Source organism: Cydia splendana, chromosome 23 (assembly GCF_910591565.1).
Source record: "Cydia splendana chromosome 23, ilCydSple1.2, whole genome shotgun sequence".
NCBI lineage: Eukaryota > Metazoa > Arthropoda > Insecta > Lepidoptera > Tortricidae > Cydia > Cydia splendana.
In genome coordinates, this window is record NC_085982.1 from 13,066,119 (window position 1) to 13,092,450 (window position 26,332).

Below are 26,332 nucleotides of genomic sequence, written 5' to 3' on the forward strand. Positions count from 1 at the left end.
CATCAAACAGATATGTAGGTACAGTTCTCTAATATTTTTTTTAGGTCACTGAGGTATTTGAGCAAATAATTTGGTTGATAGTTACATTTAGCCTGGTGATACTACTTTAGTAAACACAGCGACGGAATAGTAAATAACCCTCCTTTTAGCAGTTTATTGTACATAGAAATAAAAAAAAACGAGAAACAGTTACAGAGTGAATTAAATACAACAAAGGCGAACTTATCCCTATATGGGATCTCTTCCAGCTAACAAAATAAATACGACATAATATCTCTACACAAATAGTCCTTCGAACCGAATATTGTCACAAGCAAGTGTAGTGAAGCTACTTGAGTAAGAATCCAGCAACTACGACCCATAAACAGGCGACACCAGCGAAAGTTGTACTAGCAGAGGATCGTTCCCCGGTCATGTAGTATTGCATGTGACTCAATACAGCACGCTTGGCGCGGGCGAGCTCTTCCGTCTCACTTGATGCTGTTGATCTGAAAAGAGAGAGAACGATCACTGGTTTAGAAATGACAAAATACCTGTATAACCATAGTTTGAACACGTACGGGGGGTAGTTATTCGGGATAGGAGACATTTAAGTTTCTCAAAACAATTTTTTATAGGGTGTTTATAGGGTGTAAAAAAAGTAATCAAACAATTTGTACATTTGCGGGTAGTTATAACATTCATTGGTTAACCAACCAAATAGAAAACCGCCTGGATCAGTCACTGAACGACCTGCCTTTAACCTACATTATTTGATCACTAGCTGTGCCCGCGGCTCCGCCCGCGTGGAATTCGGTCTGTGTCAGTAAGCGGCTAATTTCTAATCCTAATTTCTCTCCCTCACGCCTGGAGGCGGAACTTGAAGTAGGTAAAGTTGACAGATGGATATGCTAGAGGACTGTAGTCCAGATAAAATATTTTACAATTAGGTACGACTAAATAAAACTACACTCCAAAGTCAATAGTTTTTTCGCCCTTATTCAAATTTTACACGTGATTTAAACGACAGAGTAGGTAGTAGGTGTATATCGGACGATACAGTAAGCCGTAAAAGGTATACGCGCGCGAGCGAAAGCGAAGCGGCCTGCCTGTGGCTAGACCGCCACTAACCGTGGTCTTCTTCAGACTCCTGAGGAAGACACGTGCCCCTTGTAACCTCAATGCGTTGCGAGACTTTCGGGAATGATTCGATTGTTTTCGGGAATGCATGGTAATGCGTATAAAATGCGAGTCCCAAATCATTAGACTCCGCAAACGACCAGTGCCGGATTAAGATATTTTGATGCATTTCTAGACCATGGTGCCCCCTCTCCCTAGGGTCATTAAGATTACATTGAATTTTTTTGGTAAATTGAGTGACGTTCATTGCCGCATTACAGCTGAGAATGGAAATCAATCACATCATTTTATCACGACAATTGACAGTGCCGCAGCAGTAACGTTGCAACAGAGTACCTAATGCTGCTGCAGTCGCCACCCAAATGTCACCTTTATCACATCTTAGAAAGTCATTGAAAACGCGAGCGAAGCGAGCGCGAAAATTTTTCGACATAAAAACGCAATTTGATAGACAGTTGTACATTTTTACTTTTAGTATGGAAATCAGTCACATCATTTTATTACGAAAATTGACAGTGCTGCAGCAGTAACGTTGCAACAGAGTAATGCTGCTGCAGTCGCCATATATTAGAAAGTGATTAAAAACGCGAGCGAAGCGAGCGCGAAAATTATTCGATATAAAAACGCAATTTGATAGACTGTTGTACATTTTAATTTTTAGTATGGAAATCAGTCACATCATTTTATCACGAAAATTGACAGTGCTGCAGCAATATCGTTGCAACAGAGTAATGCTGCTGCAGTCGCTATATATTAGAAAGTGATTAAAAACGCGAGCCAAGCGAGCGCGAAAATTTTTCAATATAAAAACGCAATTTTATAGACAGTTGTACATTTTTACTTTTAGTATGGAAATCAGTCACATCATTTTATTACGAAAATTGACAGTGCTGCAGCAGTAACGTTGCAACAGAGTAATGCTGCTGCAGTCGCCATATATTAGAAAGTGATTAAAAACGCGAGCGAAGCGAGCGCGAAAATTTTTCGATATAAAAACGCAATTTGATAGACAGTTGTACATTTATACTTTTAGTATGGAAATCAGTCACATCATTTTATCCGGAAATTGACAGTGCTGCAGCAGTAACGTTGCAACAGAGTAATGCTGCTGCAGTCACCATATCTTAGAAAGTGATCGAAAATGCGAGCGAAGCGAGCGCGAAATTTTTTCAGTATAAATAGGCAATTTGATAGACAGTTGTACATTTTTTACTTTTAGTATGGAAATCAGTCACATCATTTTATCACGAAAATTGACAGTGCTGCAGCAGCAACGTTGCAACAGAGTAATGTTGCTGCAGTCGCCATAGCTTAGAAAGTTATTGAAAAGCGAGCGAAGCGAGCGCGAAAATTTTTCGATATAAAAACGCAATTTGATAGACAGTTGTACATTTTTACTTTTAGTATGGAAATCAGTCACATCATTTTATCACGAAAATTGACAGTGCTGCAGCAGTAACGTTGCAACAGAGTAATGCTGCTGCAGTCGCAACATATTAGAAAGTGTTTAAAAACGCGAGCGAAGCGAGCGCGAAAATTTTCGATATAAAAACGCAATTTGATAGACAGTTGTACATTTTTACTTTTAGTATGGAAATCAGTCACATCATTTTATCACGAAAATTGACAGTGCTGCAGCAGTAACTTTGCAACAGAGTAATGCTGCTGCAGTCGCTATATATTAGAAAGTGATTAAAAACGCGAGCGAAGCGAGCGCGAAAATTTTTCGATATAAAAACGCAATTTGATAGACAGTTGTACATTTTTACTTTTAGTATGGAAATCAGTCATATCATTTTATCACGAAAATTGACAGTGCTACAGCAATAACGTTGCAACAGAGTAATGCTGCTGCAGTCGCCATATCTTAGAAAGTTATTGAAAAAGCGAGCGAAGCGAGCGCAAAAATTTTTCGATATAAAAACGCAATTTGATAGACAGACAGTTGTACATTTTTACTTTTAGCATGGAAGTCAGTCACATCATTTTATCACGAAAATTGACAGTGCTGCAGCAGCAACGTTGCAACAGAGTAATGCTGCTGCAGTCGCCATATCTTAGAAAATTATTGAAAACGCGAGCGAAGCGAGCGCGAACATTTTTCGATATATGCATTATTAATTTATTAAATCAACATAATTATTCAATTATTTTTGTAGATATCCGTGTCTTCTAAACTTAGAGTTAATTTGGCAAAATCTTTTGCTCGGTGGCTTATTCATATCACAACGTATTAAATTCAGCTCCATCTGTTAGTTTACCTGGGTACTCAATAGTGGTAGCACATATTTGGAAAAAGTTTGCCCCTCCTTCCTATGTAGCGCCATAAGATTCAGGGGCAAACTTAAGTCAATCGAGTGTTGTGGCTACCCCCCCTTTTAGGGGTTGAATTTTTATAGCCTATAACCTGGCCGGGGATTTTCTCGACAGATTAGTAAAGTTTTCATCAAAATCCGTTCAGCCGTTTTAACGTGATGCGCGTTCAAATAAACAGACAAACAGATAAACAGATAAACAGACAAACAGACAAAAATTCTAAAAACTTTTGGAACGTGTTCTGTTATCGATTCTAAGTATCCCCAGCCAACATTTTTTCAAATATCTTCCATGTACAGACTTTCGACCGTCTTCAGCTTTATTATATGTATAGATGTAACGTTTTCAACTACCCTCAATAGTTAGATAGATTTTGATAGGTAGATTTTGTTCACTTTTATTTAAATACCTAAAGATACAGAGTATAGGTCTGATAAACTACATTTCAATCGCATGTGTCGCATTAGGCCCCAGGAATTAGAACACTAGCAACTATTACTAAACTATCCGGACTGAAATAATTTTATAGCACTTACTGTACTGCCCGGCAATGCGAAACCGTAGGCACCACATAAACAGGCGCCATCTCTGTCGCATGGGTCACATTGGGCCCCATCGGCGCCCAGGGGTCCAGTCCGCCGGCCACGGTTACAACGCAGTCCGGCAGGTGGCGCCCGGCGAACAGGGCGTTCGTACGCCATACGCCGGAGGCCAGGAGTTCCTCATCAAAGCTGGAATAGATTTTAATAAGTATTTTTGAAAAAAACAAAACATTTTTGATAGGAACTTTTAATAGTTGATTTTATTTTTCTTTCAACAGGCAACTAAAACTCATCGAGACAATTCTAACAACCCCAAACACAATTAGGTTGCGTTGGTTTATCACAGAGTTCCTATGGCTACCTCCTATGTCCATCAGCTTGATGGTACCACAATGTTGCATTGTCACCCAATTTACATGTGTATGTGAAGTTTCAGCTCAATCGAATAATGTAAAGTGGATCTAATTTAGCATGCAAGATTTGACCCGAACAAATATACAAACATTGCAAGTTAAACAAAAGCTTGTATACTCGTACATGAATTGATATTAATAGGAGTAGCACGGTAGTTCCTTACGCAAAAATTCAATAAGAGTCTTGGTGACACTTACGGATGTTATGCGGGGTAAAACAGAACTCTAGTTTATTATGATTCAAACAAACATCGTAAACATTGAAGAATATTTGCACAACTCTTATCGTTATCATATTATAGTTACCTACCTGAAATCTTATGGTCTGCAAATGGAACTAGGGTACTTCCTATGAAGAGAAGAAGTCTCTGCACATCTGGTGGTAGTACTCCACAGTAACAGTGTTGAGGAACGGCTGTTTGTTGTTGGTGGTTGTTTGATACCAGTCATACTCTGCAGGCCTGGTACCAGATTGTAACTATGCATAGTATACTCACTATGACGAGAAGAAGTCTCTGCACATCTGGTGGAAGTACTCCAGAGGGATGGTGTCGAGGAAAGGCTGATTGTTGCTGGTGGTTGTTTGGTACCAGCCGTATTCTACGCAGGTCTGGTACGTCCAGAGTCGCACTGTAACAGAAAGGCGATTATGATTCTGGAGACCAAGAAAGAATACCTGCTGCCAATTTTTGGGTCAAACAGATCACTGTGTTATGTCTTTCCTGTAGACATACACAAGAGTTAAGGGCTATAAAGGTTAATTTTCTTATTTAACCCTTATCCACGTGAAAAGGTCCTCCTTTTATTTAGAGAACTATGATAAGATCATTGCTTACATGCTCACAAGCTGTTAACTATTGCCCACAGGAGAGAAAAATGTACTGTTCGCGATAACACACTAGTTTTCTCTCCTGTGGGGAATAGTTAACGTAAGTAATGATATTATCATAGTTCTCTAAATAAAAGGAGGACCTTTCGAGGACGAGGAGGATCGTAGCCAAGTGTTAATTAAGTATACTGGTTCAGATCGTAGCGGTTGGGAAGTGTTAAAATTATGAATAGTGCAGGTCTAAGGTGCATCGAAGCCTGCAGATTGCGGCCGTGAGACTCACGGTGCACAAGATATACATCCATTAAACTAAACTATTAAATATTAACAGTATAATTATATTAAATATTAAGTTTTGATCATTTGAACGCTAAGGACCTTTAAAATTGCCATTTGCCATGAGTTGTCGTATTACATTCATTCATTCTTTTAAAATTATGGCTTCAGCCCATTGGGGCTATTTCGCCAGTGTCAAGGTCGTAGTAGCAGGGTAAAACGATTGAAATTGTACGGTTAGTACAAGACAGTGTACGGTGATTTAGCTCATGTAAAGCGATAGCGGGCTTTACAAGAAACACGTGGACAACCGGCCGTTGACTCCAAAATGATGGTTAAACGTGCTTCAAGATAAATTCTCCATTCACTGCACACTACCACTTTAGTTTACTGTATAATAGGCTATCGATATTACACTTTAAACAATATTAATGAGCAAAAAACAAAGCAATTGATCCCGACGCGTGCCATCAAGATGGCGCTCGAACCGGAAGTCGTCGTATTACAGACAACAACAATTATAAGAGTAAGTATGTCTAACTGATGTCATTCAAATATCGTGTGTTTCGCTCGTACATCATGTAATGACGCGGGCGAGACGCACGATAATTAAATAACATGACTCAAATATCATTTGACAGCTTTGTTTATGACCACTTCGTTAAAAATGCTAGTCGAAAAAATAAATAATAGTCAACTAAGAGGCATAATAAATAATAATAATAAATATTAAGGACATTTTTTTTACATAAATTGACTAAGCCCCACGGTAAGCTCAAGAAGGCTTGTGTTGTGGGTACTCACACATCGATATATATAATATATAAATACTTAAATACATAGAAAACAACCATGACTCAGGAACAAATATCTGTATCATCATACAAATAAATGCCCTTACCAGGATTCGAACCCGGGACCATCGGCTTCATAGGCAGGGTCACTACCCACTAGGCCAGACCGGTCGTCATAAGGCATAAAAGTAGAAAGTAGAAAAATACATTAGGGGTCATCCATTAATTACGTCACACGAATTTCCATGTTTTTTTACCCCTCCCCCCTCCTTAACACACTTGGTCACATTTGGCAAACGCCTCCCCCCCTGGTGTGACGTCACATTTCTTCAACGAAATCGGCAATTATTCATTTAATATTATATCAAAATATTTTTGACAAAAGAAATATTAGTAATTTTATAACCCAAAACAGATTAAGAAATAAAATTAAACGAATAAAAACGATTATAGTTTCAAAAACCTGTTATTTAAATGTATATTAGCGTATAAAATAATTTAAATACATTTTCGGTTACTGATGAAGTTAAAGTGACGTCACAAAGTTTGTGACTCCTCCTCCCCCTTGTCACAACATGTCACATTTTCTTGACCCCCTCCCGGCCCTCCCTCCCCCTAAACGTGTGATGTAATTCATGTAATTAATGGATGACCCCTTATATAAATGAAGTAATAATGTAAAAGTTACTCTAAAATACCGACGTGCTTAGCTTTAGAGCGTAATACAGCACTCAAGTAGCATTTACACTTTACAGTAATTCTAAATGTTTGTTTACAACGTTCACTTGAGTGAACTCGAGCATTATACCAGAGTAGATGGAAAATAAAGTAGCCTATCTTCTAGCAGGTAGGTACCTATATGCAGTAACTCAGCTAGGCGTGGGTGAATGGGGCCTTCGCCCACGGCCTCGCGTTTTGACTAAGGGGGGCGTCGCAAAGCCAACCTTTTTATTACCTATTACTTATTACAGACAAGGTTTCCCAAAATTAATCAAGTCGTAGAACTTATAAACGCACAAGGACGATATAGGTTGATGATCACGAGCGAGTATATAGAACAAATGTTTCTAAAATCTGTTACTTTAATTAAAGTCAAAACAAATGTAGCAAAAATGTCATTGGGTAAAAGAAACTAAGTATTAGGTACCTATACAAACATCAGCTGGTAGGTAGGTACCTAATTTTTTTTTAAATGTTCTAGACGTAAATTAAAGTTTAGATCCGAACTTTTAACTTATAATCTCCGTTTACATGACGTCACAAATTTCCTAATCGATCAGAGATAGTTTACAGTAACAGTCATCTACTGTGATAACGCAAACTTGACTTTATTGGTTATGGTTAATACTCATATTAAATTTGTCTAGACAGAAAATTGATAGTAAGGGGTCATCCATTAATTACGTCACACGAATTTCTAGGTTTTTTTTACCCCTCCCCCCCTCCTTGTCACACTTGGTCACATTTGGCAAACCCCTCCCCCCTGGTGTGACGTCACATTTCTTCAACGAATCGGCAAATATTTATTTAATATTATATCAAAATATTTTTGACAAAAGAAATGTTACTAATTTTATAACCCAAAACTGATTAAGAAATAAAATTAAACGAATAAAAACGATTATCGTTTCAAAAACTTGTTATTTAAATGTATATTAGCGTATAAAATAATTTAAATACATTTTTCGGTTACTGATGAAGTTAAAGTGACGTCACAAAGTTTGTGACTCCCCCCCTCCCCCTTGTCACAAGATGTCACATTTTCTTGACCCCCTCCCTCCCCCTAAACGTGTGATGTAATTAATGGATGACCCCTAATATCAAACATAACTTTATTAGGTAGATATTTATACATATATTAGCAGGCAGACTTTGTTTACCTACTCTGCGCAATATAACGATGTTTATGATTCTAATTTTGGATTTTACACACAACAAACATGTTGACGTACCTACGCGTCTAATAAATTAGGAATATCTTTATTAAATCTGTAATTAAATAAATAACAATATATTATTAACTAATAAGTAGGTACAAAAAACATTAAATCTAACTATGAACTAAACATTTCAAAACTAAACTAAAATCAAAATAAAACTACTTCAAAATTAAACTAATACTTATAATGGTATTGTAATTGTATTGTATTGTATATATAACAAAAATACAAGTATTTCTATGGCAACGCTTCACTAGGTACTACCCACAAAGTGGGGTTTAATATATGTTTTTTACCAATATGAAATTATAAATAATATCATAATATTTCGTCGTCCGTGTCACCCGTGTGTAGTCCATGTTTCAGGCGTACAAATTAGCACTGAATCTACAGTGCAGAACCCCCCTCCACCACCCCCTACTGCGTACTGGGAAGTGCCGAAATTATTACGTAGGCTTCTGCAAGCATTGATGCGAGCCTGCGAGCCTGCCTGAATGTAGTTAAATGTACCCATACACACACAGTTATGTGTATCTTAAAGATAGGTTACTAATTCTTACATTTTCCATATAATTTATGATTCATGTACAAAAAACTGAAATTCACGTATAAATAAGTACACCTACTTACTTGTAAAATAGGTAAGTACCTACCTAAGTACCTACAGAAATTTACGTAGACAGGTACGAAAAACAAGGTGAATAAAGTGTTCCATGAGATTTCATTCTGTTACCTGTATCTTTAGGTATTTAAATAAAAGTAAACAAAATCTACCCTCAAATGGGGAACACCCAAATATTCCGAAATATGTTTTTCAGAATTTCGTAACCTGGATCTTCATAATCACGATTTTATATAGGTACGTCCGAAATATCGAAATTAGGACTTTGAAAACCACGAAAGAAGAAAATCACGACTGCGCTATTTCCGAATACTTAAAATCGGATTGTCATATGAACGAAAGTAAATTTCAAACAGTTTAGTTACACACAACCCCTAAACAAACCTATAACAAAATTAACAACGCTAAGCCTCATACCGGCACAAATAAATGCCCACATAGCGATTAATTTTTCAATTCATAAAGTAAATCATATCCCGGTAGTCTCAAGTGGAAAACCAACAACAAATAAACAAACAACAGAAACATAGGTATTATATATTCCGCCGGTTAGCGCGAACTTTTATTTATTTGGTCAGAGTTGAAAGCGTTGGAATTTTGGAGTTTGAAATGTGCTCATATTTGGGTGGAAATGTAATTTTTGGTTTAAGTAAATCCTTTTCATTGTAATATGCCACTTTCCTGAATGAAGGTTGAGGGAGGCGATGACTGCGTCATACTCGTGAAAGGGTGCTGTTTGTGGAGACTGGTCTGTTTAAGCTAACACGGGCTATATTTTTACCCGACTACGGCAACGCAAAAGGAGGGTTATTTGCTTGTATGTAATTTCATGTTGACGTGTAACTTAATAGATATTAGGTTTGATTTTCAGTAGACGTTTAGCTTATTGTGTAAGTAAATGTATTCGGCTGATAGGTCAGGATTGAGCACAGCTATTTAAGACTAATTAATATTATGTAAGACCAATACCTATAATATATATATGTTACTGTAAAAGCCCGAAGTACGGAAAAACCTAGGTTTTACCGGTAAATCCTAGTTTTTACCGATGCCGATCGGTAAAAGCCCAAAATGTTAAATCTTACTAGTTTACTTCGGGCTTTTACCAACACCGATATGGTAAATCCTAGGTCTTACCACGGCGACCGGTAAAGTTTGAATCATGCACTGATTCTTGAGATTATTAGATGATAATTTTTAAGAAAAAAAACCGACTTCTATGGGGCCCGATGAAAGATTATGGTAGATGGTGTACTATGTAGAAAAGGAGGTAAAAACCACCCACTGTTCTAGTAGCATTTCGTTTCTGTAAGGGTCGCAGTTCTAACCTAACCCACTTTTGTTCAGTTCTGTGAGGATCGCAGTTCAAACCTAACCTAACCCACTTAACGGCGCATGCGGTGCGGTGTACGGGGGTTTGAGCGGGAAGGGTTGAGAATCAGTGCATGATTCAAACTTTACCGGTCGCCGTGGTAAGACCTAGGATTTACCGATTATTTAGTATACATGTATATTCATTGTAAGATTATTATATACTTTTCCCACTTCCCACGCATACTTAATAATAACATAGGTAGTTCCGGCAAATGAATGATTTCCTCTATTTGTTCAATCAAAGCGATTAATTTAATTCCCCGTATTTGCTTTAAGCCTACTATAAATTTAATGAAAATCTCATTGTAGAGTCGTATTTACGTAGCTGTGGTAATCGCATCGCTTACAGAGGTTGAGCTGAAGGATTAGCCCAACCACTCAATAAATCTGGCCCCTGTTTCACCACGGCTACAATTGTCACTTCATTTGACAGTGACAATTCGCTTATTCGATGTACATTGCTGGTTAATAGTAAATCGGTTTAATACTGTCACTTATACATACATACATACATACATATAATCACGCCTATTTCCCGGAGGGGTAGGCAGATGCATGTAAAAAGATGCAAGTCTCGCAATGCAATTCTTGTACTACAAAAAAGTTTTGAGATGTTATGTGAAACCAAGTCGGTTATTTTAGTCAGTGCCAGGGGGTGTTAAACCGTATCAATAAGATATCTTTAATTTTTAATACGTATAATGACTTGGCCAGATTTTGTCAAGTTACATTAAATAGGTAGTGAACTTGGATTTGGACGAAACATTTTACGAAATCGACATTAATTCGAGTTTCGAGCCGAGTCGAGAGAGAGGGGGAGTCGTTTTGTTATGTTTTTAACTTCTTGTGTTTTGTAAACAAATACTTAAATTTATAAAAGGAAAACGATATTAAAAAAAAAAAGAATAAAAGGGGCTACGAATACCTTGTAGATAGGATATATTGCGATAGGTAGGGTTATTTTTAGAAAGCTTCGTTAAAGAGCCTTTTCAAAATCAATGTAACTTTAAAACTCAAGGTAACGGAAGTTTATACCTCTATTAAAGGGGCCCACTGATTAACAGTCGTTCGGAACTGACAAAATTTTGTTCTAACTGACAGGCCGATACCGTCCGGCGGACTGTTAATCAGTGGGCCCCTTTTATGTTACACTGGTTCAACTTGTTACAAGTTTACTGGGCCGCGCACGCAATGGCAATACACAGCCAGTGCACAATGAATGGTGTTCCGGTCAACAAATTAATTCAAGTTCCCGTCACATGAGCCAGGATTCATTATTACCTACTGTAAACTAGTATAAATTAGTTTGCCTAGGGCTATTGTGTGTATTGTAGACTTGCAAATTAATATCAAATAGAAAATAATATAACATATTAATTATGATATGTGATAATGAAGTTTTTATCAATAAGTAATAATGTATTTAATAGTGAAATAAATCAGCTCCAATTTATGAAATATCAAACGTTTTACTACCATGACGTTAGCATCAGTAATACGATATTCTTCTGTGACGTGTGATAATTTTAAAATTATTCTAAAGACAGTAAAGACATAAAAACGGGTCTCTATTGTTTCCCAAATAGTTTTAATTTTCGTTAGTCATAATTGGTTTTTCTCAGAAACGCGTAACTTTTCAGGATTGCCATAATACAAACCTAACCTAACATAACCAATCTTACGAAAATCCTGAAAAGTTAACGGTTTCAGTTTTATGACTAAAGATAATATGACAAACAATACATTATGACTTAAAACTTTATGGGAAACAAAGGGACCCCCACAAAAACATACATACATGTTCATCTTGGTTTTCCATAAATTAACTTCCTAGTAAAGATATTATATGAGTTTGAATGGATATGGTAAATTCCAGTAAACTAAACTTTCTTGAACCAAATTTCTCGCGACAGCAAAATTGAATCTGTCAAAACATTAATAACCCGTTCTTTATTTCAAAATGTACTGAATTTGTAGCACGAATAATAACTTGCCAAGCAACGCTGCAACTTATTCTTTTTACCTATTTCTCGAAAAATATATTAATATTTCTAGCGGAACTGGATTTCGCAGATCAGTTACCTTATAAACCACCAAAACATGACACCTAATCTTTCTATATTGTTTTACAGATGACGGTTCAAGATATCCTGGTTTTTTATTAAAGCGGAATCGCATAGTTTGCGAATTTTTCAATATTGATGGACAAAACGAAAACAGGGATTGCATTTTATAAAGCGCAGTTCGGTGTTAAGCGATTTTGTTCAATATTTACAAGGAAACAAAGTGTATTTTTGAGTTTTATGGAAATTTAGCATTTAGGGGCGCAGTGTTTTCTAGGTTATTGGGTGTTTGAGCGATATTGCTTGTAGTTTACTTTGAAGGATTTTTAATCATGGAGTCTTTTCATAACAAAGCGTTCCTTCGAAATTTATAAATTCGTTTATAGAGTTCTGCGCTCCAAAACTATAATTGAATAACTATTAAGCGTGTAGGCTTAGCATGTGTGTGTCGCGACAGTATCTCGCACGTTACATAAACTACCTTTCTAAATTGATACAGTAAGAAAAAGACGGGTTGGTTACATCTCGAGCGGGAGATAATGTTCCGTCGCACTCGTGCTAAACTGGGTGAGGTAGCTAAACTGGGTGAGGTAGCTAAACTGGGTGAGGTAGCTAAAAGGTTGGTAGCTAAGTTACATTAAGTACATACAAATTTACTTTTAGTGAAGAATTTATATCGTTATAACCAAATTCTCATTAACGTACCTACCTAAATAATTTCACTTGAAGATGTTCAGAGGTTGGAGTTACGGGTAAGAAGATAAGAATGTTATTCTTCATAATAATATTAATAGTACCGTACCTACATTATACTTTACAAGCTTAATTGTTAGATACCAGCGTTAAATTAAGATGTGTCAGTGTCAAATGTGACGTTTCTTCAAACAAAAACGTCACTTTTGACACTGACACATCTAATCCATATCGTTTCTAGATCTATTAATTGACGTATCTTAAAGTTCGAATCGGGCCGAAGTTAACAACGTAACAATCTGACTTAAGTAACGGTAACTATAATTTTATTGTATTACAAATTAAAACATTACACCAATATTACATTAATTATAAAATACATCACATAATTACATTACATTTACACAAGTTACATAACACCAAAAAGAAACACAAAACGGAAAGTAACGGTTAGATTTACATCCTTTATTTCTTTTTGTTGGCCTTAGGTACTTTACAATAAGTATGGCTACTCACTGACTTTACAATAAATATGGCTACTCACTGACTTTACAATAAATATGGCTACTCACTGACTGCCTGCGGCGCGTCATAGCTGGTGTTGGTGTGTTGCTCCACGATGACGGAGTAGCGGGTCTCGATGCAGGGCTGCGTCCAAGGCTGGCTGGTGATCCAGTTGGCTAGGCGTTGGACTGGGTCATCTGTCAAAAAAAGCTGTATTGAGACTCATTTGGATCCTAAAAACCGTCCCTATTAAAAATCATAGACTTTGAGGTTTGAGACAGACCTGTGATTAATCCTAGTCTCCCCTCGCCAGACGCCTATTTGACTTGACAATTGTCACCTGACAAAATTGACATAATTTCGTGAACATTTCTAGGTTGGTAATCGGTAAGTAAAGATGGGTCCTTGCGTCAATTTTCACTTGTTGGGCCAACAATGTACAGCGAAGTCAGCGAATTGTCATTGTCAGGTGACAATTAGCACCATGGTGAAACAGGGGCCTGATTAAGTGACGATGAAGCTCAGATAAATACAGCATTTTCCGTCTTTGTAGTACCTAGTATATTCAATACAATCTTGTGTTTGATAAATTCACTTATATATATTACTATAAAATTTTGAGATAACACACAACAAATATCACAATCATATACCTTTTATACACATTTTCATTAATTTTAAGAATAACTTACCAACAGAGGAGTCAGTTAAAACAGCGCATGCATCAGGTATATCTCCAGGAGTGGCGTACTGCACCAAATACGCGAAGGTCTCCGTGATGCCGAACCAGAAGAACGTCGCCATGTCCAAGGGAGTAGCCTGGATGGTGGAACACGTGCTGTGGAAGAAGAAAATTAAAACTATTTATAGAAATCCTTCGGATGGCACCTCCAGCGACATTAGGTACGTACTGCTGCGGCCTTAGGGCTGATTTACAGGCCTATTCGGATTTCGAGATAAACACAAGATCTTGAGACGATTTAGAGATCAACTAGATCTACATTAGATATCGCATAGATGTGACTTGGATATCTAACTCATAACTTGTCTAAATCGTTCAAGAGGACCCCCAGAATCGCGGAAACGTCAAATTTGACATATCTATTTTACAAATATCTTTAAATTATCCGTATCGTAACTTGTTGAAGTCTAGTAGAAATCTAATTCATTTTCCGAATCGAGCCGTTAGACGGCGCGCGAGCTCGCATGCTACTTTAGTAACATTGCGGGCTGTTGGTTACGTCCAATTCAACCGATCGATCAAAACCCGCAATGTAATAAAACTCGCATGCGAGTTCTCGCATCGTGTACATGAGCACTTAATGAGGGCCCTGGCGGATGTATCCTACACATTCGTTTTCTGACGGGTATGTTTTCCATGCACGATCGTTGTCGCTTGTATTCCGTATAGTTTACGAAGATTTCAAAAGTAAAGATAGGCTCGTTCATATAACGCGGACATGCGCACCGACGAAATGTGGACAAACGCCATTTCACGGTGGTTCTGTAGTAGGCCATAAGTCTAGGAAAGCCATAGTGACTTGGGTAAAGATTATCTATGGCAAATTATTAACTAATAGCCATACCACCTGAGACTATACATATTTTTCAAATTATTTAAGCAGATCATTAATTTTCGGACCCTCGAAGTGAGCACATCGACCACGCCTAAGTAGCGTTACGAGTGACACGCTCAAGTGAAAGTTAGTTTACGGCCCATATTTCGAAATTATTTAATTGTTATCAATTGCATCATTATGGAAGTTGTAAACAAAGGTATGCATTATTATTATTTTTTATTAGTAGCATGGTATTTATTGACCGAAGCGAAGCGAAGGTCTACGTTTTGACTCGGGCATTTTGCTTTCGTATGTCCGGATGTTCTCCTCTACAGGTCGCAATTCTTAACCGATTCTCGTGAAATTTTGTGACCGAATTTTATGACTAAATAAAAATTTTTTGTCAATCCGGTTTTTGGAAATTTTAAAAAATGGCGGAGTTGTGATACCTGGCGCCTATAGTCGTATCGATATCATAAGAGTTTTTTCTTTTTGAGACATGTTTACAGAGTTAATAGCAAAAAATGCAAAAAAAAATTATCGCTGGTTTAGGCGGTATTTAGATATTTAGTTTTGTATTTCCGGATGTTCTCCTCTACAGGTCGCAATTCTTAACCGATTCTTATGAAATTTTGTGACCAGATTCTATGACTAAATATTTTTTTTTGTCAATCCGGTTTTTGGAAATTTTTAAAAATGGCGGAGTCGTGATACCTGTCGCCTAAACAAATAGTCGTATCGATATCATAAGAGTTTTTTCTTTTTGATATATGTTTATAGATTAAATGGCCAAAAATTCAGAAAATTTGTATCACTGGTTTCGGCGGTATTTAGATATTTAGTTTTTACTTGAGAATGAGTAGCTAAATTTCGTCAGCTTTAGTAAGAACTATCATGGCGCATTTTGCAAACGTTCGCTTTTTTGTTTGCTTAGGGAGGTCCCTGGTTCCATCCCCAGTAATTGTATGCTGCTACATAACGTTTTGTGTTTTTTTATACTTAAATTTCGTATCAATTGTTGTTTTTTATTTTATTTTTTTATTTTGAAAAAATGAAAAAAATCGTATTTTTTATTTATCAAGCGCGGGCTAAGCGCATTCGTTTATTTTTTGCAACAGATGATGGCTTTTTGCGCTTTAAAGAAAATTTGATTCTTGAATATACGGCGCCATACCTTTGGCCTATGCTCGTCTAGATGGCGACACCATTTTATATTTAACAATTTTTACTCATATCAGTAAAAGAACATGGGTCAAAATCGTATGGCGTTCTAAAAATAAAAAAAAATCATTTATCCATACATATATACATTTATTGATATTTTTTTTTCATTTTCATTTTAATCCTGTATCGAAAGATGGCAGTAAATTTACTGTGACTACAAAATTTAGTATGACAATAACCCTCTACTACATATAGGGACCGTGCGCGTTGGAGGGTCTGCCATCTTGTGGCCTGAATCGGAAACATGTACATTGCCAAAACAAGTTCTACCATCTACCGTTCTTGTAGGTACGTTTCCTTATGCATAGTAGATTCTGTCATCTTGTGGGCTACATCGGAAGCATAAACGTCACATTTACGCCTCACGCCAAAAATCTGACGGCTCCTATGCTACCCCCTATAGTTCACGCACGCCCACTATAGGGACCGTGCGCGTTGGAGGGCCTGCCATCTTGTGGCCTGAATCGGAAACATATGTGCACATGTACATTGCCAAAGCAAGTGCTACCATCTACCGTTCTCGTAAGTACGTTTCCTTGTACATAGTAGGTTCTGCCATCTCGTGGGCTACATCGGAATCATAAACTACACATCTACGCTTCGCGCCAAAGATCTGACGGCTCCTGTGCTGCCCCCTATAGTTCATGCACGTCCCCTATACACTTTATTCTCTTTAGATTAGATATTTAAATTCTTACTCGAGAATAAGTAACCAAATTTCGTCAGCTCATCTAAATGCTATCATAGCGCAGTTGGAAAGACGCTTACAAGCAAGGATATGGGAATAGGTACCCGGTTCGATCCCCAATAAATGCAATTTTTTTTATTTTTTTTTTGCACTTAAACATCGTATTGCTGATTGATCAAGCGAGCGCGAAGCGCGAGGTAAGCGTATTCGTTTGAGTTTTTGTTTGAACATTTTTTAGCGGTTTTAGTTCAAGGGCATGGCTGTTCCAGGAGTCAATTTCCACTTACGTTTATAGCATGGGCGGTCACCATCCATAAATCGCAGGGGTTAACATTGCCTAGGGCTAGAACTAGCTGTAGGTTGCTCGTACGTTGCGTTTTCCCGGGCTCAAAGTCTAACTAACAATAATGTTAGCTAGACAATAATTTCCGCAAATCATTTTTTCTTCGAGGCAATTACTCCGTTCTCATTTTTTCCCAGTGGAATTTCTGATATTTGTATTTTGACTTTGATCCAGTTGATTATTTGTGAGTATGGTTTGGACCATTTTTCATGGAGCTTAAGGGATGTTTTTTTTATGAAGGATTTTAGATTATTTTGAAGTATTAGTTAGTCTAAATTAGTTTTTTGAGGTTGCTGAGACGTGACGTGAAATATTTTGTGTTGCACAAATTGTACGATATTTGTATCTCTGTAAATATATAAGTTTTTGTTTTAAATATTATATTTTTTACATTATAATTAATATTAAGTATTGGTATTATTATATTATTGAAGAATACGTTGTAATATATTTTTTAAATTGTAATTTTATAAGGCTTTAAAATTGTATGTATTCTGTATATTTTTATTGTTACCAGTATGATTTTTTTTAATGATATTATATACAAAGTAAAACTTCTTATTACTGTTTCTTTATTAGACCTTAAAACAACAAACATAAACGTATTTTTATTTTGAACGTATCTTTGATACTTTTGGAGAAATCGATTTTTGACACTTTCTCCATACAAGCCGAACCACCGTGCATTTGCGCACCAATTTTCTGGCCCCACGTCATAGTGCCCGTAAAGCCCGTCTTTATGAAGTAATATTTAAAATCAATTATTGTTTACTTACAGAAATAACGCCGGATTTCCCGAACTTGGCAAAGCTAAAAGATTATATTTAATCTTTAAAGTTAACTGAAGTAACCGATAACAATGACGTTGCTAATGGAAATTCGGTGTAAATATAAACCTAATAAAGACAATCAAGTTTAAAATAGAATTATATCTATTTTAGACTCGATTGTTTCCTCTCAGTACATAAAATTGTAATTATCCTTTAATAACTCTGCGTATATTAATAACCAATGAGATATAGGTACTAGTTAGTAGGAAACAAGTAAGTACCTAGGAATACCATTTAAAAGTCATTTGTGGGTAGGGACAGAATATTAGGTAAAAAGTTACTATATAAGTTTAGTATAACTTGGTATAACGAAATGCTAGTTGCTACCTACGGACTCTGGGACTTAAAAATACACATTTATGCAGTCTAATTAGGTTAAAGGCTGAGTCTTATATAAAAAGCTCAAAGGCTTGATTAAATTAAACTAATTACGGAGCAAAAAAATAAGTACCTACAAGATAAAAATACCTATAATTTTCATCAATGAAATATACGGGTTTTTCTTGGGAATCTCGCTACGTCCTCCTAAACAGATCCTTAATAAAATCCAGGAAAACTGGGTCAGAAAAATACAAAAAGTCTGACTCGTGAAGGATTTGAACCTCCGCCCTCCGATGGTCAAGTTTTGCTGTATATCGGCGCTCTAACCTACTGAGCTAACGAGTCGGTGCTGCACACGACGAAAACAGTAATCGTATGGCGCGAAATGACGTCAGCGTGACGTCATTAGTGTGAAGCTCTGGGCAAGGTCGTGAGTCAGACCGGTAAAAAATATTGACGCATAAAAACTATTTTCAGGACTGAGTAAGCAAAAGTACGGAGTTTTAATCTACTAGCTTCTGCCCACTCCGGCTGCGTGGGATGATGATGATTGATAAAAACTACCCTATGTCCTTCCTCGGGGCTCAAACTATCTCCACAACGAATTTCATCTGTATTGGTTCAGCTGTCAGCAGTTTCAGAGTCAAGAGGTGACAGACAGACAGATTTATTTTCGCATTTATAATACCTAAATAGTAGGGATGAAGAAACATTGCGCAATAGGTCAATACCTGACCATCAAATAACTCCATCATTATTCATTACAATTTGTGCATAAGTAAGTAAGGACAGTCAGTGTCAAATGTACGGCAAAATTGTCATTGTCAGATGATGTCACATTGATGACAGAAACAGAGGCTTAATATATCAATACTTACTTAAATAAAGTAGAGGTATTAGCGGGACCAGCGGTTGTGGTAAGTTGCTCGACAACCCGCTCGCCAGCTTGCTCGATGGTTGTCAAGCTTCACACTTACTTAACTACTTACTTGAATAAACTAGAGATAGTAGCAGGACCAGTGGTCGTGGCAAGTTGCTCGACAATCCGCTCGACAGCTTGTTCGATGGTTGTCAAGCATGCTTCACTACCTTGGCTGCGAATCGCTTCAGTTATCACCTCTAGGTATTCTGAAAATTACGAAAATACATTTCAATAGTACGTTGAAGAGGCTAGAAAGTGACTAATAGATGGACTAGTCCGTTTGAGGGCCCCGTCAGGTGAGGCCTAATGAAAACACAGATGGTTTTTCCTTCACTGATTTAAACTTTCACGATTATTAAACATTATCAAACTACACAACGGGACTTAACGGGACTTGGTTTTTCCTTCATTTGGAATTCATCAAGGATTAAGAAGTCGGTGAGATGAGAAGCGGTATGACAAACCAAATGTACCTGGGAAATCTTCCTGAGACTGCAAGGGTCCACCGTCGGAGAATGCAGCATCAATGAGGTAAGGATATCCTAGTTTGACCCATGTAGCCATGTTGGAACAGCCTACTGAAGATACCTGATGATGGAGATATTGGACATACCAGGAAAATCTTCCTGAGCGTGCAAGGGTCCACTGTCGGAGAAGGCAGCATCAATGAGGTGAGGATATCCCAGTTTCATCCATGTAGCCATGCTGCCGGCGTAGGAGCACCCCACTAAGCCAACGGAGCCATTCCTGTTGAACATAATATGTATTGATGTATGGATTGATATGTATTGATGGCGTTATTCATGAACGCGTTATTGCCCTGAATCAGCTATGAATCGTTTGTCTTTATCTGTCATTTTGGCTTAATGTATTTGTAAGTAAGGGATGAAACATAATTTAACTAATTGAACCTCTCATAAAATATCTACCCTAGTACCTTTTCGTAATACCAAAATCGCATAATCTGACGGATGGATTTGCCCGAGTTTGAAGTTAAGGGACTCATTTCACCAACTCAACATTGGATTAGTTTGTTAACTCACCTGTAGCGACCATCTTCGAAAGCATCGCTCTTGACATGCTGGATGAACTGAGCAAGGTCTCCCAAAGCTTGGTCCACGGTCAAGTATCGGAGGTCTTCCACGCTGGTGTCCCTGTTGACAACAAGTTAATATAAATAACTAATGGCATGCTGAAGGTATGCTGTGTGAAGAGCGTATGTGCGGCACCCGGGAGGAAAACGTCCAGCTGGGCGTCCCAGATACCGCTGGAGTGACGAAGCCCTAAAAGACCTGTCCGCCCTCGGAGTACCCAACTGGCGTGAAGTGGTGCAGAATAGGGCAGAGTGGCACTCTCTTGTCTCAGAGGCCAAGATCCTTTTTGGGCCATTGAAGTAGGTAAGTAATGACATGCTGTGGAACATCAAGCTATGGTGAGGCAATAAGCAGCAAGGTGGACCATGAGTTCCAATATCCAGATGTTACAGGCTTATCTAAAAGCAGTGACTTTAGGCCTCCCCCTTAATTGGAAAATGGATATTAGTTCACTGTTCTCTGTTTTATAATTTAGAGTTTTGGAAAAAAACTTATACAAGGTATTTATCAAGCTGATATGGCTGGCAAAATGAAATCTATCTACAATTTCTTAAATTACGCGATATACCTATTTTCCTTCAAATAATCTAGCAAAACTTTAATTAACTTTCTAATTACATGCAATTTATGTCAAAAAAATTTTTTTCAAAGAAAATTTTAATACAAATTATAATAGAAAACACAATCTTCCATTTTGCGCTTGCATATCTTGCTAGAGAGTATCTGCAAGAGTATCTGCTCGTTGAACATGCACCGACTTTGGAGATAATCTCATAATATCGCTACTTGAGACAAAATCGATGGGTATACTCGTTCAGCAGAGTTTGCAACTAAGGCGGGAGGAGTATAAGTAATCCCATCAAAAACAAATGTGAAATGAGAGCCAAGTTCAATATTAAGAATATATGTCGTTGTTGACTTCGCCGGAAAAAAAAATGATCTATATGGGTGCCAAGTTCTAGCTCGCTTGGGATGTAATTTAAGTTCAGATTTGACTTGGCTAGCCCTTTTAGTCCGTAGCGGCAACATACTTGCCATCATACTTAAAACAAAAACGCATCTCTGCAATAAGAATTACGGTTCGAAATCTAATAACTAGAAATGTCAAATGGATAAATGGCTAGTTTTTACGTACACGCTATACTATATTTGTCTATGTTACTTTTCTAAAATTTTGTTTGTTGGTATAAAAACTAGCGAGTACAAGCTAAAGTCAAGCCGAGAATATTACGATTACTGGAAGCAAGATGACGTCATAATGTTTCGACGCTATGGATAAATAGCCTGAATTAATTTTACCATCCCTTTTCAAGGTAATAACTACTCTGTTCTCATGCTTTTTAGGTCGAAAGTCGCCTATAAAGATTGGTGTTTATGATTCGTAAAAGTCTTACGGGTGGATGGACACGATAAAGTTTGGGAAACGACCCTAATTCTTCCCATAACTTAGGCGGTGTCATAAAGTTTGGGATCGTGTACTGTTTGTTTGTGTGTTTCGCTTCATTGGGTGTGTAGCCAATAAGCACTAATGTGTGTGTGAATTTGAACATGAACATAATATATGACTAATAATAAACTTTAAATAATTTGAAATAAAAGCATCTGCTTTGGGATAAAATCTTGAAGTAATTTATTTGGGGTTAGTTGTAATTTAGTTTTTATTTAATTGTAAGTTATTTTATAAGGTTAAATTTAGATGTGTTGAAATGCATTTGTATTTGTAGGTATTTTGTGATTTGACAATTTAATTGATTAATAAATATATATATATTATAATTCATATATGACTTGAAAAATATATTGGGTATTGTAGTTCAGTTCATTTACTAAACTTTCTTAATTAGGTACATGTACCTATAATACCTATAATTGGCTAGATGACAAGTTTTTATTGATGATATCAATCAATCAGGTTTTGCTCTCACTTGCGGCCCGCGAGCCTCCCTGGCTACTTTGTATGTAAATTGACAAACGACAATGTCTGATAAAGTCATAAATATTAACAAAGTGCGGCCCGCGTCAACTTCGTTAACTACTATGTGGCCCTGGGCTGCTAAAAGGCTGTCGACCGCTGCATTAGGGCAACAAAACAAATTCAAACTTTTCTAAAAAAGATAATTTAAGGTTGAACGTAATAAAAAAACCGGACCATCAAACTTGACTCCAGAAATTTCACATTCTCGGCCGCATCAGAAACCCATCACACATCACATATACGTACACTTTCATAAATAAACATGTTAGTTTACTTTGGCAAGTCTGCTTCGAAGTTTCCGAACTTGGCCGTAGTTTTTGCTGCAAGTTGCTTTATTTAGTTCGTGACTTGAACGCTGCTCTTCTTTTAGATTTGTCGAGTTTGCGGTGCGGTGAAACTAATGCTTCCTTATTTTAGTAGAAAGATACCTGTACTCACTACCTACTGGGCTAGGTGGCCCGCGTTATGCTCGCTATTTTTTAAGCATTTTATTACCCAGATTCTCAATTTTACTGATTTCCCACTATCCTGAATTATCCTCTTGAATCCTACAGTATCCCCACTTCATTATATAAGTAGACCGATTGCGATATAACGATTAGTTACAGTTTTGATCTTGTTATGCTTGTGTCAAGCTCGTATCACATCTGATAGGTCTTATATCAGATCAGATTGTTTTTTTTATGTAAATAAATACCGCTTCAGATACTCAATGTTACTGATTTCCCGTTCATTTTTCCCGGATTATCCCGCGTTAAATCCTAAAGTATCTCCACTTCATTATATTAGGGCTGAGCTCGTCTTACGATTACTGGTGCCGTAAATCTCCGTGATTTAGTACGAGCTCGCGTTACCCTTAAAGCCCGTTTACACTGTGCGATACGCTCACTCCGATAGTCGTCGGGCCTAGCTGAATTTGCTGGAGTCTCATCGGTTAGGCTAGGTGTGGCGAACCAGCGACAAAACTCCCATTAGCTCGATTCCGGGTAATTCTACAGCAATCTCATTCCCCTGGCTATACCTATTCGCAAATTCCCAGGAGATTTCGCTCAGCAGTTATGGTTGTCGAACTACTTTTAATAATAAGAATAAAAAATCATTTTAAGAATTCATTTTATCGTTAGAGTTTGACCAAGAAAAGTCTGCAACGATTTTTTGATAGCACACGCAGTGCAAGTGTCATCTATACGTCATATTTCATAGAATTTTGACGTTTAAAATAATACTTGCACTGCGTATGCTATCAAAACTGTTGCAGACTTTTCTTGGTCAAACTCTATTAATATTGTGTATTGTTTTTTCTTTTAATTAATTGACGTGTGTGTTTAGATTTCATTAGTTTTAGGTGTGTGTGTTTTTATTTTTGTGTTGTATGTTGTTGATATGTTCGTTTACGCTGTATTAAACTACCTATTTGAATTGAATTGAATTGTGTCCGGTAGGTGAAACCGTGTCTTGCAGCGTAAAGGGGCTTTAACCACTTCATCTTTCGGCCCTTTGTAGTCTACAAAGAATATTTTCATTATCCACTGTAAGGGCTTGTGGTTTCTATTTTAGAGTTCTTATCTAAGATTTTAAGTAATGGAACTAGGCATATATATGCCTAAATATTGTGACGATAAAATAAACTTTAAATAATTTGAAATAAAAGCATCTGCTTTGGGATAAAATCTTGAAGTAATTTATTTGGGGTGTAATATTTTACTATAAGGGTCAATCACATTTATTTTCAGGAAAAGGTCACTTCTGTGGACAACAATATCATAAAAGTTGACGCGTATGGTAAATATTTATTCCATTTTTTTTTGCGTCTCAAGTACCTACTGCAAATATGTATTGTAAAGGGTGTAGCGTAAAAATTTGCTTAAGATTCCCTTAACTTTGCTATGTCTACAGAAAAGACGCGAACCATACTATGAAACGTGTATGGAAATCAATCAAAGGATTTTTTGTGAATTCAGAATTGCTGTTAAAGGTCATACTCTAGTCTGTCAAGTCAATAGAAAAAGGCGTGAAATTCAAAAATTGTACGGGTGATCGATTTCACAGATCTACTTTTTCTAAATTTGCTGGTGACAAAGCCGGCTTGCCAGAGGAGGTAAAGATAATACATTCTGTCAGACGTAATGGCCAGATTGGTGAAGCGTAAGTGGATCCAGCGGCACCGGCGGCGGCGGCGGGTTAATTGGTCCTTACTCCAGTGACCCCGGGATCATCGCCTATACGTATTAACGGACAGTTCACACAACATCGAATGTTATAAATGTTATAATATTGTATTCAGTATATTTATTGCATCATGTTGTTTTTTACAAGGTGTTATGTATTTCATTTCTGAATCAAACATGAACCCTGTTAGCGCATAACAATCTTATAAAGAACTATATCTTATAAAGCAATAAAGAATATTTACTTACTATATCTAATCTTTGAGATACACTCTATCTAGTGAATTTTTTGGTATAAAAACTAGACAAGTCAAATCCTGAACTTTAATTACACCCCAAGCAAACTAGAACTTGGCACCCATATAGATCTCAACTCTTTTTCCGGCGAAGTCAACAACGACGAATATTCTTAATATTGAACTTGGCTCTCATTTCACATTTATGTTTTTGATGGGTTTATCAAAAACATAAACACTACACTACATCTGTACCTAAGTAAATATTCATGTCGTTTAAAAATGAGAGCATGACTTCAATTGTATGGATGCGGCTTTTTATCGGCGGGTTTTTGTGACTCTTAAATAAAAACATATTGATCTTTTAACGATGATTATAAAGTAAGTGAGCATCATTTAATAATAATTAGGTACCTATTTAAAACTCCTAATCCTAAGCAATATTCCCAGCGCATCACAAAACCTATCTAATGTTATCCTATCCTTACTAATTAGTTCTTCAATCCAACCAGAAGCAAACTACACAAAAACAAGGCATTACAAACCTTAACTACATCAAATTAAGGATGAAATAGACCGTAAACAAAACTTTGGTATAAAGCGGTTAAGAGCCAAGTTATTCCAAAAGTTATTTAAAGGATTTTCAACTTTATATTTATATGAATAAGGTCCACAGGAATGGTATAATAAGTTTGTAATGTAGTGTTTCGTATGCATGAGATTCGGTGCTCGTTTTCGATATTTTTCGGGAATTACACCCCGACGGGGGGCGCATTCCGATTTTGAAAATATGTTACTGATTTTTTATTAAATTTTGTGCATTAATTTCGGAGAGTGAGCGAGATAGTCTAGTTCCGGCGTTTCACCCCCGCTCAGTTAAGGATCAGAATCCCTCAGCAACCTAATCTCAAGAATTAGCATAGGTATTGGAGTTTAAAAGATTGTCATTTGATCTTCTAACATTGAAACCTTCAAGGAAAGAGCGTACTCCACAGAACACCGCCTCTAGAAACCTAATATTGGCCATTTTGTTCCCGACGCAAATCACCAAACTGTGAGGTGCGGGAGGGGTCCTCACGGCGTTGCGATTGGTCGTTTCAAACATGGCGCGCTGACACGTGTAAGCGTAGGGATGGGACATGTTCATTACAGGTAGTGGGTACTGCGTACCAGTGATACCGAAATTTATTGTGGTAAAATTGTTACCAATTTAGAATACTTAGAGTAAACTTACTTAATAAATAATTATATTGATTAATTTAATATTTCATTAAGTAATTTAATATTTCATTAAGTAATTTAACAATGTACCTGAAATGTTTACTTAACATATTAGGGCATTTCTGTTTAAAGTACCCAGAACACCCATCCCATCCCATCTTAAAGGCCGGCAACGCGCTTGCAACCCTTCTGGTGTTGCGGGTGTCCATGGGCGGCGGTAATCGCTTACCATCAGGTGATCCGTCTGCTCGTTTGCCTCCTATTTC

General features: G+C 37.0%; 1 protein-coding gene across 1 annotated transcript in view; it reads right to left on the bottom strand.

Annotated features, from left to right (window-relative positions):
• Positions 1–328: 328 nt before the first annotated feature.
• Positions 329–26,332, bottom strand: part of LOC134801757 (putative serine protease K12H4.7) — a 48,124-nt gene continuing 22,120 nt past the window's right edge. Inside the window, exons 4-11 of the mRNA XM_063774354.1 lie at positions 20,416–20,526; positions 19,986–20,119; positions 19,440–19,578; positions 14,178–14,323; positions 13,554–13,682; positions 4,888–5,020; positions 3,972–4,166; positions 329–488 (exon numbers count right to left, since the gene is read on the bottom strand). Of these exons, the coding sequence (XP_063630424.1) occupies positions 329–488; positions 3,972–4,166; positions 4,888–5,020; positions 13,554–13,682; positions 14,178–14,323; positions 19,440–19,578; positions 19,986–20,119; positions 20,416–20,526 (1,147 nt within the window). The remainder of the gene's footprint in view (positions 489–3,971; positions 4,167–4,887; positions 5,021–13,553; positions 13,683–14,177; positions 14,324–19,439; positions 19,579–19,985; positions 20,120–20,415; positions 20,527–26,332) is intronic.